At 38.8% G+C, this 14,659-nt stretch overlaps 1 protein-coding gene across 1 annotated transcript in view; it reads right to left on the minus strand.

Annotated features, from left to right (window-relative positions):
• The window catches only part of EIF3H (eukaryotic translation initiation factor 3 subunit H), a 99,059-nt gene that overhangs the window by 14,538 nt on the left and 69,862 nt on the right, over nt 1-14,659 (minus strand). Inside the window, exons 3-4 of the mRNA XM_032131910.1 lie at nt 2,510-2,677; nt 911-1,010 (exon numbers count right to left, since the gene is read on the minus strand). Coding sequence (XP_031987801.1) covers nt 911-1,010; nt 2,510-2,677 — 268 coding nt within the window. The remainder of the gene's footprint in view (nt 1-910; nt 1,011-2,509; nt 2,678-14,659) is intronic.

Raw genomic sequence — 14,659 nt, forward strand, 5'->3', positions numbered from 1 at the left:
TCAAAACAAAAATTTTCATGGTGTATTTTGTTACAATATTCACATAGAAATCTATTGCTATGGCTTTATAATAAAGTAAATAAAGTAGACAGTAATACCCTTCATAAAATCTGGAAATAAAAGCATGATCTAGAAGTTTCTAAGGAAATAGGGCTTTAACTTCTTTATATTCATACTGGATTTTGGAACAAAAACTTTTGCTTTTTGCCTCCCCCCAACCCTTCCCCCACCCCCCCCTTTTTTTTTGACTGATCACAGATTTGTTTGTTCATCATTAGAGTTTTAGACATCAAGCAATGGAACGATTACATTTTTCCTCAACAAAGTGATTTTAACAAGGGCTTGCGCTTTTGCTGTTGAACACCAAGCAGCTGGAGGCAAAGGATGCCAACTAAGGCCTGCACTTGTATCAAGCAGCTAATCTTTTGAAACAGAGTAATTAACTATCCCATTTTACTCCAGAAGGTTGTGGCCACAAGGGGGAGTTAATTTGGAATAAATACACAGGGACAGCAATTCCAAAATAGCTGTTCTATTTTCATTCTGGAAAAAAAAAAAAAAGAGCTTTAAGACAGACCAACTATTTCCCTTCCTACATTTCTTTTTTCTATTTTTGGCTCTGTTCCAACATACAGCTATACACCCTATGGTCTTTAGAGCACATTCACTCACTAGCCCCAAACCCAGTTTAGGTTCCACCACTTACAGAGATGCCCAGACAGCCTTTCAAGCCTTCTCAGCGCACTGTGCCACTGCACGCCTATCAATGCCCATTTAGGCCCATTTTCCCCAGCACACACTATTCATTACATGAGATTTTAAAATACAGTGTTCCATAATCCCGGGTACCATTCTGCATCCCAAATAATTTAGCAAACCCTATGAGAAAACATTCTTTGAAGTTACTTACGCTTCTGGAGAGAAGTCTTTTTCTTTGCAAACTTCCATCAGTTTGGGAGTCAGCCTATATGCCTTCAGTGACAAAGACCCTTGGGCAGTCTTAATTGGATCTATTATTAAAAATGGAAGGAAGCCTATTATTACCAAACCCAGAGTGCCGTTTTCATTTTAAATATCTGAATGACATAAACAGAAGGAAAATTACTAATAAGTCCTAGTGGAAAAAAAAATTAAGGCAACAAACACAGAAAAGATACTACAGCAGAGGTAGTCCTATTGTACTGCAATGTAAAATACAACAATATACAGTGAAGCCAATTACTAAACTTAACTTAGAGAACTTGAGGGGAATCTAGACCCATTCTACTCGTATTATTTCCCCATTAAAGGTCCAATTCACATTTTCTTTTTTCATATGAATTATCCACAGAACTTATGTAAGAGTGACCTCATTTCAAAAAAAGAGTCTCCCTTCCAGTCATTCTGCCGTAAATTAAAATATTAATTAAACATCATTTTACACCAAAAAAAGAGTAATTTTAGAGTAGCAATAAGCTAATTCTGATCAAGTTGCCATGCTGCTTTGTGCATGACGATGTAACTGGTGTATACAAAGATTCATTTTGCCTTGACATACTCTGCTGAATTTAGGGGGAAATTTTCTAAACAAACTGTTACATTCCTTGGACAAAGAAGCTTAACACTTGCAGCATGATAACGGCTGAAGCATGCCAACACGAGAATAAAAGCTGTGTTAACATTCATGTTGTCTGAAACTTAACACAGTAAAACTTTTAGCAATCGGTGATAAAATGAAAACCAAAATAGACTGAAACAAGTGGAAAATTCATCAAGGTCTGATGATGCAATGTTTCCAGCCAATATAAGTATACTTTAACAACTTGTTCTTTACTGTAATCCAATTGTTAACATACTGAAACAATTTTGGGGCAGCTCATAAGATTGATCGTATTCATTAGTATTTTTTCTGACAGATACTCAGGACGTTACATTTACTTCTCAGCTGGAAACTATATGCAAGTCTGCCAGATATGGCAAACTGTGAGTGTTTGGGGAGGGGGAGGCTATAAAGCTGTTAAATTGCCTACGGTTCTGATACAGCACAGAACATCTGGTCTGGAGAGCTTGAGGAAACACCATTAAATAGGCAGAAAAGAAAAAAATCTTTGTGCTAAGAAACAGTCCAGGTTTTGTATGCTTCTGTCAGAGGTATAAAAAAACTTGGCAACTCGTGTGATGATTGGTTAGTCACGTACAGAGCCAGACACGCTAGCAAGCGGGGTTTGTTAGACATCTGGTCGGGTTCCACCAGCCCCTTCCACGAGGGAGGGGAGATGAAGGAATAAAAATGAAGCAGCTACTCCAGCATTCCAAAACGTACACATCAGGGCTCTGATAGCAAGAAAAATAAACAGAAAGAAGGAAACCCTGTCTAGACTTAGCTGCTGCTGAGGCTGCCGTAGACACAGGGTTGGTATTTACTCGAAAAGGCCTGCCAGGCTACTCTTACAGGCAAAAGACAGAATACAAAAATAGTAGTAATAATATTAAGAGGGGAAAAGAGTAATAAAGGAAACCTCATACTAACCGTAAATGAGAACTACAGACTCTTCAATTGCATGCTGGTAACTGAACTGGGAGTCCAGGAGGGCACGAGTGACAAAAGAGCCATAGTATGTGGACTGGTACCAGCCAACGTGAAGATGATCAATGTTTACGTGGCGAAGGCTTCGCATCATTTCCATCTGGTACTGAACTAGATTAAATAAAAAGTATGTTTAAAAAGTAAACTTACACAAACTGTTCTATTTAAAGAGAAAGCTTGATATTAAATGAATAAATTGTATTTTATTTTCATTTTTGCAACTGCCTAGAAATTTATTTACTCACTGGACTGTCTTCATTAAAATCCAGAGTTTCCTCAGAGAATGAGAGTAAGACCAGCCTGAGTAAGCAGACTTTTTTCAGCTGCAGTTAATTGCTGAAGTGATCAACAAACTGTTACACATCATTTACAGCGTGCATTACCTTCCTCATTAATTAAAAAAAAAATCTGATACTGAGTTTCATTAAGCAGTTACATTTTACCATTTAGTAACAAAGACTTATTGTGATTTAAGTTGCAATGCTGTCTGGAATTAGGTAACTTTTGGAATCAAAAGGAGAATTATTTAATGAGTATATGCAATAGATTATAAACTCTTGTCTTTTTCACAACATAAAACTACATTTTCAGTATTAGAGTTTGGGGAACCAGCTGTAGCTGTTAAATAGTTTTGATTGCATTTTTTTTTCCAATTTTCAACACTGTTTCTTCTTTTTAGGCATATATAAATGCAAAGGATGCATGCATGTATGTATTATTGTATATAATACACATATATCTATACACCGCAAGTCACCTTAAACAAGCAGAGAACATTTTTTGGTAAGGTTTTTTACACCAACAGCTGCAATGTTTCATTGTACCTACACATAAATTCTATTTCTATTAAATGCTTCATTCAAACAGATCACCTTCATGAAGCACAGTTCTATTCAGGAATATTTCACATAATCCCATCAAACAGAACAACACACCTTATCACTTATCAGACCATTTAAACAGACAGACACAGTGCCTTTTGGTTAAATTTAAAGAAAGAGAATTCAGTGTGATTATCAGATGAACCAACACTCGGAGCCAACTGACAGGAAATCAAATGCAGTAACACTACACAATCCTTAAGTTTTGCCTGCAGCTGCAAAAATTAGAAAGATAACTAACACACACACACACACACACACACACAATGCATTCATTTTTGGTTTATTTTTTCAAGGCTTCTCCTTGTACAGATGAAAATATGATACTCATTATAAAAGAAAGCAACACAAATTAATTAGACGCAGAATGTGGTACATTTTCAGACCCCACTTCATATCCTTGCAAAAGGGGGAAAAAAATCCAAACATACTGTTTAAAGATATGAGGAGACATTCTTCAAGACTGGACAAATATTTTTCCACCTTATCACTCACCCTTGCAGCACAAACTACATTCTGCAGTCTTGTGGCCCTTCTCATTAAATTGCCATATCTGACTGTATTTTTGAATACAGAATACAGAATATTTCTGTAAGTATACATGTATACTTACAGAAACCCTTGCAGACTTCTTCTATCAGTATATGCTGGTGATTGCATTCTATTTCATAGCATCTTAACAGAAATTACTTAAAATTTGTGTTTTATCCAGGGCACCACGATAATACAGCATCCCAAAACTAATACAGCAAAACCACCCAGGCTTCATTCTGAAATCCTCTAACACTCAACCAGTAAAGGAGAGGGCTGCACCATGTGCCTGTCTCTATACCAAGGCAAATCTGGAGATGCCTCTACACTCTTCAGGGCAGAAGAGTGCACAGTTGATCCAACAGCTATTTCCAAGTCAGAATGAAAACCTTCCCCCTTGCCAGACCAAAGCAAGCTCATTGTACTACTTCCAGAAACAGAGGCCAGGCTGAAGCTCCTTACCCAGAGCTCAATGCTTCAGCATTGAGTGTTTGTCTCAAAAGCCAAGCTAAGATCTAGTTTGTTGAAGAAGCTCAGTCATTTAACTTAAAAGGTTTTGGTGGATTTTTCTGGAGGTGAAGATGGTAAATTTCTAAATTTTGTAATTAAAACAAGAACACAGTCCTCCTCCTGAACAAACTAGAAGACTCCTGCTGTAACCATGATTTTGAACTGAAGAAAGTGTATGGTCCAGTTATTAAATGTAGCTAGAATAAACTCTTTTGGTTAAAAAATGCTTTTCAAAGGTGTATCTGTGTGAAAAGCAAGTATGACCTGTTTTCACATTACTTGCTACAACATGCTAAAAAATGAAATTATAGTTAGATCCTTTGTAGCCAGATGAAGTCATGAAGAGGAAAAACTAGAAAGGATTTTCAAAAGCAGCTGAAACGGACAAAGGATTTTGTGATAATTAAATGAAATTAAATGAAATGTTGCCTTTTAGATAGCTGAGCTAGACTGCTCCTTGCAGTGGCAATTCTCCTGTAATGGTGGACACTGTCAAAGTAGAGGTGGTCATGTAATGATGGGGAAAAGATACTTAGACATAGATTCCTATGAAATCATGTGGCTGATACATCCAGACAATTTCCCCCTTGAGAAGTGTAATAATCAAGAGCAGGAAAACATCCAGATCTTTTGCAAACTTGAATGCAGGCATATCATGCTCTTAAAAGTGTTCATCTGAGAGCTAACTTGTAACAAAAGTTCCAGGACAAGTTCTTTTCTTAAACACAGTACACCCAGCAACATGTAACTAAACACGATGTAAGAGATACTGTCCAGAAGAAAAAGGACTCACTGAAAACCATCCAGATTTCATGTCAGCAATTCCTCCCCTCATGACTGTTAGCAGTTAGATGATAATGAAGGCAATAGTGGAAAAAATGTCAAAGAACCAATAAAGCATCAATAGCTAACATCTTTGCCTTGGGAAAACAACTGCAGAAATTAAAACATGATGCAGTCCCCACCAGGGAGAAATGGAAACTCTTTTAACCAAACATATATATTTTATAACATGTATTAGTAGCTAGATAGCTCCTACAAGCTGCCAACTTGCACAAATGGGTAACAGCCCCCAAGTTGCTTTTGTTGATACTATTACCACTGTTTCTTCACATCGTTTCCCCAATCTACAGAATATCCTCTTTTTACCTAGCACAGACTGGGCAAGAGCTTTCTCCTTGTATTTAGTACTCAGTCTCCTAGCATTTGGGACAGTTGTGCACTTTTTCTAATGAATTCACTGTTCCGTGTCACAGTCCTATCGAAGCCACTCTGCAAAGTTGACACTAAAAGAGCCCCTAAGTCTGAGAGTGCCCAGAACTGAGGCGAGCAAAGAAAAGGGCAGGGAAACAGCCAGACCAGGATGCTTCCTCCTTCTCCCTCACATTTAACACAGTGTACCTACATTTTAAAACAAATTATTTGTTATGGGGTGTCCTTATGATGAGGAAAGCCTACAGCCGTGTTTGCACTTCTCAGTGGTGCTGCTTGCATTGAGAACGTGCAACCTCTGTCTCCTGAGCCATCACCCCTCTCCTGAGCGCCTTTCTGAGGTAGATTTTTATAAACAAAAGATTCCCTCTTCTTCTATTATTAAAAAACTCTCTCCTTCCTCTAAAATGGTGATTTTTTTGTTAGTTTGCAAAGAAATGGGGGGAGATTAAGGAAGCTAGAAAGCGTTACCATAATTTGTCTGAAGCAAATAAAGTGCAAAACTATAGGAGTGTTTGGTTTGAAAATTATTGACTTGTGTGAATTTGTATTACCAAAATGCCTGGACTGAAAAATCTTGACAGTAAACCTTATTACAGTAGTTTGGTGGGTATTTTTTCCCATAAACCCAATTTAATAAATCTTGTAAAAGATTAAAGAAAAACTAGAATAAGATGAAGACATTTTCCTTTCCTAGAAAGTACTGCCAAAATTAGAAACTTTATCCTGGGTTTAACATATAGGAGATATACACCCTGCCTTACAAAAAAAAACAAAAAACAAAAACCAAAAAAACCACACAAGAAAAAACATATAATATATAATATATAATATATCAGATACAAGGCCAAGAAGTTAACCCTGGGGCAATTCAGCCATGTTTTCTATACCTGAAAACATCCTTGGTCAATAATTTCACTATTTGAAAACCTAATTCCGGAATAGGACAAATCAGCTGAGGCACTGAAGAAAGGTCCATCATTATTCTAAAATGCAAACAAACCTAAGACCCTAGAGCTCAAAAACAACTGGCAAATGATACACGTTTATCTATTACTAAATTGTTTCTTTACCAACAAAAATTCATTAGAATTCACCTCTCACGGGGTCACATATGCATGTGCACATTGCTGAAATTTAGTCCTTGAATAGTTATTGTTACATCAGAGGAGATGCATTTCAGCCTGGCCACATTCAGACTATCAGTAAATACTGTGATGTGAAACCCTCATCAGTGGTGGCCTGGAGACAATGTATTTGATGACACCTCATCTGCTCAAAGCCTTAATTTCCAAAAGATAATGTAAGTTGATACACCTTAAGAAATGTGATTTTAACAGTAGCAATCCACATGCCTCCTAAAAGGCCAAGCCTTACTGAAGCGGAAGAACTTTGTGCCAGGGTTAGGTGCCATAGACTGACTGGTTTTATGCTGCTCCTCACCCAGCTTGCTGCAGTGGACCCTGTGCAGAGGAGGGAACAACCAACTCTATGCTACAAACCACTAACACCTGCGTAGCCTTCGGTCTGCCCTTCACAACTAAGTGCTTGTCTCGACTCATGGCTCCCAAATTTGTTCTTTAACTGTGCTCTAATGCAGAAATGACGTGTGCCTTCAGGAGGGCAGGTCACTAGTTCAAGAACAAAGTGGACCTTTACTGCTCCCTCACCTTCTACAGCCTCCTCAAAAAGACTCTCTGGAGGAGAATGAATCTGAGGATGAATATTATTTCCTTGAAGAATGCTGAGTACCCAGAAAACATATGAAATAAAACTCCCTAAAATTTACTCAAGACTAGGCATACTGTCCAAGGGAGACAGAAGTCCCTCAGAAGAGACAGCATCCAGTTTCTGTGCTAACACTTCTCTGAATTTAACTGGCAACATGAACATGGCAAATTTTGGTTAATCTGGTCAAAATATACTGAAAAATAGCCACAATATTCCTTTTATAGCACCGCTGCTAATGTGGACAGTATTTTTGATGCAATAATTTGTCTGTTTTGAAGTGCTACCAGGTGGTAGCATGCATACTGAACAAGTGCTATACACTTCGCAGCAGAAAAAATTTGGGTTTTTCTATACATATTAACTTTGCCAAACCACATGTATGCTTCAGACAGTATCTTCAATGACTAAACCAAGTTAGCAGATGCTAGTTCAAGGAACCAGCGTATGCATTTGAAAAGAAGGAAAATTGATTTATTTAATTTAATTTGGCACAGAGAATTATGGAGACAACAGATTAATTTGTTTCCCTCCACACACACAATCTCAATTAATTGTCTGAAAAACTATGAATCACAATAACTGCATCTATTGATAACAATTCCAATTGTGAAGACACAAATATAAGGAATACCACAACCAACTTGTTCTGGTTAAAAAATATGAATAAAAAGAATGAGCAAAGAGAAACAAGAATTCAGAATTAATTCCAGCAAAGGCATTGTTTTATCTGAAAAAGCCTTTAGACACTGTTGAAATACATTTCTCTGTCTAAAGTTTGCACCACATATGCATACAAATATTTACAGATTTTTATCTATGTCCAACCACCTCACACATACACACTTCTCCCAAGACAAATGCACAAGCTCAGTAACTCAACAATTCTTATATTCACAGAGAAAAAAAAAAAAACTAAAAGTAAATATTGCCTTCCTCAATAATATTAATTTCCTCCTCTGAAATATCAAGTCAGGGCAACAAAACAGTGCTCTATTTTATGCACTTTTGCTATACTGGGCTGAAAGCACCTGATCTCCTCTAAACTTGGAAGCTAAGCAGACCAGGGTCTGTAGGTAGCTGGATGGGGAAAAAAAAATCACCTGAAAATAGGCAAAAGTCCAAGAGTCGTAGTCATAAGAGCACAAAACTGAAAGCAAGTCAAAGGACTTAATTCAACCCCATTTTAATTGCTAAACTGAAGGATAAAAAAAAGGCAGAACATATCTGGCCAAATTATTTTAAGGAATTTTGTGTTCTAATGCGTTAGCAACTGTGGTGGAAAAACTGAACATTCACAGATCTGTGGTTTTGGTATAGGCTATGAGATAAATTCACTACAAACCTTTAGGAACCCCCTCCATCCATGCCACCAACACTATTGCTCTAGTAAGAGCAAGGCCAGCCTTTTCTGAGTGAATGCTTATTACAGCAACTGAGGCTTTGCTAGTGCCTTAATGTTTTTCTAAAACAAAAAGATCCTTCATTTTATGAGAGAGAAACAGAAGAGGAAAAACTCTTAAGTAACGATTCATTATGTATGCTCAGTAAACTCATTCATTTTTAACCTTGACCACAATTCAATATTAGTTTTACGACAGCACTGGGTGATATTAATTATGCTCTACAGAAAAAAGTACAGGACACCCACAGGAGATACCACAATCAGTAGGTGAACAGTGAAAAGTAACAGAACATAATAAAATAAAAAACAACTTTTGGAGTGCTTCTATCTGGAGATACTTACCCAAGTGTGAGCATTTATCTCCAGACTGTTATTTATTATCAGTTTAGCCAGCAGTTGCCAGAGCACAGTCCCCACCAGAGCTGATGACCATGGTCCTATTATTAGGGACAGGGATGACTTTCCTGGGGTACAGGACACCCCACCAAGGCCAGCAGTGACTGCCCATGACCACCTTGCTACTTTACAGAGGTGCCTCCAAGCCATGGGCAAACACAAGGACACAGCTCCTGACAAAGCAGGACAAGGTAGGAAAGGGCAGCTCTGTCACTGGTGGGAAGAAAGGAGGATGAGGACAAGTTTTGAGAGCAAATGAGTAAAACAAGGGAATGGGGAGCACAGGGATGTGCGTGACAGGACAACGGGAAAGTAGCAAATGGAGGCACGCCACTTCCTGCACATGTGCTGGCACTCACCCAGGGTTTTCTGACAGCAAGCTTGGGGCTCTGGTCTAAGCACACAACCACTGAATTAGGAGGCAATCAAACCCATCAACCTATTACAGCATTTTATTAACACATGAGCAAACACTCAGATAAACCCTTGGACAAGCTAAATCTCACCGACCACACAATTCTCTACACAACTCAAGATAATGGAAACTTGTTCTGTTTTTAAATAAATACATCCAAGCCTCAAGACAACTCTAAATAAGATGGTCAAGACTGTCAAGGTAACCTGCAAAATTGTCTTCTAATGTATGCAACATTATTCCAAAGGATAAAAGCATTATAATACTATCTTTCAGAAATATTAAAACACGGAGTTTTCAAAAAGCATTTTTAATTCATAAATTCATTTTAAACTAGCATCTTGAAATTAAAGTTAAAATCAAGCAATATAATTCAACTATTTTGTTGGCAATGATTATTAAGAAGCAATGGCCAAAAGAAAAAGCAACATATTTGAAGACTTTCTACCATATCTTTGGAGTATTTTTTTTTGCATGTATCTAGAAAGCTCCATCTTCACAGTATCTCTTACAAACACTCACCAATTAATCCTCCATCTCCTCCTATATGGCAGGTAATATTATTCTTGTCTAAGCATCCATTTGGCTTACTACACTACTATTTCTACATTGATTGAAGACAAATTTGATATGAGATTGAAATCTTTATCACGAGAAAAAGTTTCAGTCAGCCTACACTGTCATGACAGCAGGAAACTGTACTACTAAAAATGCCATCTGTGCGGCTTAAAACTCACTTTCCTTGTAAGAAAGCAGGAAGATGATATCACATTTCCTAATAAACATCACATGCCTAATGAAAGCATCAACTGTTTTCTCTTTGGAGTGTATTCCCAGGAACTTCAGCACCTTGAAGCCTTTACTTACACCAATTTTGTCCATTAAGTATCATTCTAGCTGCTAACAGCAAAGTAGGATTAAAGGCATGAAAAGGAATCAGCATGGTCAAAAAACAACTCTGCGTTACAGTAACCTCATATCTAACAAAGGACCTCCTTTAAAAAAAATGTGGGTTTTTAAAGTTTCCTAAGATATCCTTAAGTTTGTTTAACAGCCACTGATTTTTGCTTGTTTACTCTAGTGAGGCTATATTAACAGGCAAAAGCTCTTTCTTTACAAAATATCAACATATTCTTTACAAATGTCTACCTTAGTGCTCTAAGTTACAAAGCAATTAACCACACCATAACACAAAAATGTGTGGTGAAACTCTAATTCCTTTCCTACATAAATGTCAATTAGATTAATGTATTTTTTATGTAATTTCGTATTACACAAATACTCAGAGAGGTTATTCAATTATCTGGAAAAATTTAGGAATGTTTAAAGAATTACACAGTCACTTTTACTTTTTTAATTTAACACAGATTTTCATATTCAACAATTTGAAAGCAAAACAGGAACAGACACTGAAACGGAAACAACTCAGAAACCCCTGCATTTTGAAAATCAGTAATTTCATACAGCATGCATCACAAGAAAGTCAGTCTCATTTTGTTAGTAACTTTTCAAAGAGTGAAGAAAAATTATGAATTCACATAAGGGGTTTAGGGGCTTTTAAATTCCTCATCTCCCCCTGAAATGCAGAAAAAGCATTTTTCTTCTTTGTACAGCTTCAAAATTTGGGTATTTTCTACCAATCATTGTTTGCATTGCTGAAATTCAAAGGGCAGTGGGACGTGGAAGGACATCTTCTACTGCTTATTTAAAGTCAAAGCACCCATCTTGTGTTACCAGATACAATGAAGCAAGTGGTTTTCTGATGGCTTGGTATTAAATATCCACAAGTCTGTTTTCAAGAATTTCTCACACTGTTCTTAAATTTCAAGCTCACAAGGCACAGTCGGAACACTGAAGCACACACACCCCCCACACAGCAATCTTCCTGAACTGTCTTTTTAGCAATTCAGGATTCATTAAAAGAAAAAGCATTGCTGCTGCCTATTTCTTCAGGTGAAAGTTACACAAGCTATTTTTCTGTGACCCCCATCAGCCCATCATGTACGGATAACATTGCTAAACATTAGGCAGAGAGAATCAGTGAAGTTGTAATTTTGGGAAAACAGAAGAAGAACATGGTAGTCACCCCCATAAACTCATCCTCTGAATCAAAACTATACAAGTGTCTTACTAAAAAGTAAAAAGACAACTGTATCTTCAGCACTGCCCTTACTGCTTCTTCCACTGGGGGCCTACTGTGCAGAGCAAGACCTCCCCATGCACCAGGAAGGCTTGAAGCAGTCAACATCTGTTGCTACTCTCAGGATGACAGAAGTACCCCACACAACCCCCAAAAGTCACACTAGTTTTACAAAGTCTACCAGTTTTGTCTAGCCCAGGTGCTGTTACTCACTGAGCAAACAGCTGTAAAATGCCACATTAACTTCTTTCTTTTCAGTAAGAATAGCACTGACTCTCACCCCTCATTTAAAGTAGTAACTAGGAGCTTTGTCTACTACCTAGATGAACTTTCAGCACACCTCTTACAACACTCTTAGAACCCCACTTACACCTCCAAGTAACACATCCCATTGAGCAGTCCATAACACAGACTGAGACATCCCATCTGACCAGCTTAGAGAGTAATGATTAAGCTGAAAGCCCTAACCAAGGGCAGCTTCACTTGGATCTCTGCTGTAGGACCACCTACAAACGCTCCTCATGGCTGTCAGCCAGGTCTTCAAGCCATGAGCAACACAACTTCAATTCACACAAGGTACCAGTAAGTCAGAATTCAAGCCAAGCCCTACCCAGCAGACAGATGACAAAGTATCTCTTCACTACAAGATCCAGGGTCAGACATCTGCTTTGCCAAGCACTGACTTCCAGATAAAATGAGTCAACTCCTGTTGCTTGCAATGCCTGCCACAACAGAAATCTTTGCCCTTCTTCAGCTTGCAGACAGATTAGAGTGACAGGTTCCCTTCTGGTTTAGTTCTTGAGCTAATGATAGCCACTACACAGCTGACACATTTACTCAACATCACTTCTTATCACTGGGCAACTCCTTAAAAGAGAGGGAAAACTCAGCTTTTATTATCCAAACTCTAACACAAGAAACTCTTAACAAGCAGGCTTACAAAAGTGTAAGTAAACAACCCTTCCACCTAAAGATTTCTGTAGATGAAGTGAAAGGTTGTCATTGCACATGTGGAGGCCATGGGTCCATACAGAGATGATGCCGAATGAGAGCCAGAACCGAGTATACCAAACAATTCCGTTTTTTGAGGGGTATACATTGCACTAGTATTTTATTGTAGCATGTTGGCTACCAAGACCTGTTTTCAATTCTCTTCAGGATAGTTTTGAGTTTGTGAAATAATATGAAGGAAACTGATTTTATGTGAGCTCAAAAGTAGAAGACACTGATCAATATTTTCTAAGGAGCCTGAGGAAAAATATTCAATTTCAGAGGAAGAATAGGACTAGTGGTTCAAACCTTGTGAAAGAATTTGCCCAAAAGACTCTTAAATTACTGCAATTAGATGACAAGACATTTTCAGCTTTTTTATTAAGTCTTCCCTGCCAACCAACAGTCATAGCACAGTAATTTCGGGAGCTGTTGGCTGCACCAAGAAACAACAGATTAAATCAAATTCTGATAGAGGTAGTCCCTCCTGCATGTGAAAATCAGCCTCCTTTGTTCCCTATATATTACATATAATAGTATGTGCATTTCAACATGACAGGTGATAGCATTAGCAGAGGGTATTGGAGATGTAAGAAGTTATACAGTGGCCACGTATGCTAGGAGGAGGAGCTTACAGTGATGAGAGACGTGACATTCTGACCAGAAACTCATCATCAAGAACTGATGGCATCCAAATTTTCAACACACCTCATCCCATACAGCTAAGCAACGATGTTAGAAAAAATCCAATGTGTTAAGAATTTAGGAGCTAATCAATTGAGGAAGGATGTAATGCTTCATTAGGTGAAACCTTGTTTTTATGCCAATTCCAAAACAGAAATGTTCAAGAACATCACTAATACATCATTGTACTGTTTCCATACATGACTGCTACCACAGCAGCTGTCGATTAATTAGCATGTGTAACATTTAATTAGTGAAAGAGTATTAAAACACTTAAGGTTTAAAAAGTGTACAGTTTCAGGCATAACAGCACCGACTTTTTAAAAACTCCAACACGATGCTTTAACACAGGGTTAGCAATTTACAACACAGGTGCCATGGAAAGCCACCAGGTACAGTTTTGAAAGTGGCAGCTTGTCAAGAGACTGAAATATTATAGTTTATGACTTAAGCATTTACTTAAGGACTTTTAAAACTGTATTACAAAAGCTGCAAAGAAGACTACCTGACTGAGGGCTTACACTGATCGCTGATGAAGATAAGATAAAGTAACAACTCAGGGCTGCAGACATTCACAAAGCACAAGCTTAACACCTCCAAGGTGAAGACCACAGCCCCAGGGCTATCAGCTGCCAGGCTCACACAGACCCCCTGCACCAAAGGGCGGGGGGAGGAGAGGCTTTGGGTATCTGGGAAAAGCCACTGGTCAGAGGCACAGTGACTGCCCATCCTCCACTTTGCAAAGGAGCCCAGCTGAGGGGTCCTCACGGGGGGGGGAAGCTTATCCACAGCAGAAGGGGGTGACGTGGCCCATCACAGGGGCCCCCTCAAAGGGGTCCCAGACCCTGCACCAGAGCACCAGGGATGATGCAACAGACCCTCAGTGTTGCAAGGGACAGTGTCAAGCCAGCCCCCGCAAGAGAGACACATGGGCATTCCCACCTGGCCCAAAGCGTGTATTAATCCACAAAATTCTGTACTCTTTGGCGTGGCATGTGGTGTGGTGGCGTGTGGCGGCGTGGTGTGCCGTAGCGTGTGGCGGCGTGGCCACAGCGGCGACGAGGGACCCTCACCACCAGCAGACCAGATGGAGGGGAGCAACGAGACGTCATTGGGACCCTCGGATGGGTGATATGCTTCCACCTAACCCCTGTCACCTCTCCCTGTTCCCCCACCCCCCATGCACACTTCTTCTTTCCAT

Source organism: Corvus moneduloides, chromosome 1 (assembly GCF_009650955.1).
Source record: "Corvus moneduloides isolate bCorMon1 chromosome 1, bCorMon1.pri, whole genome shotgun sequence".
NCBI lineage: Eukaryota > Metazoa > Chordata > Aves > Passeriformes > Corvidae > Corvus > Corvus moneduloides.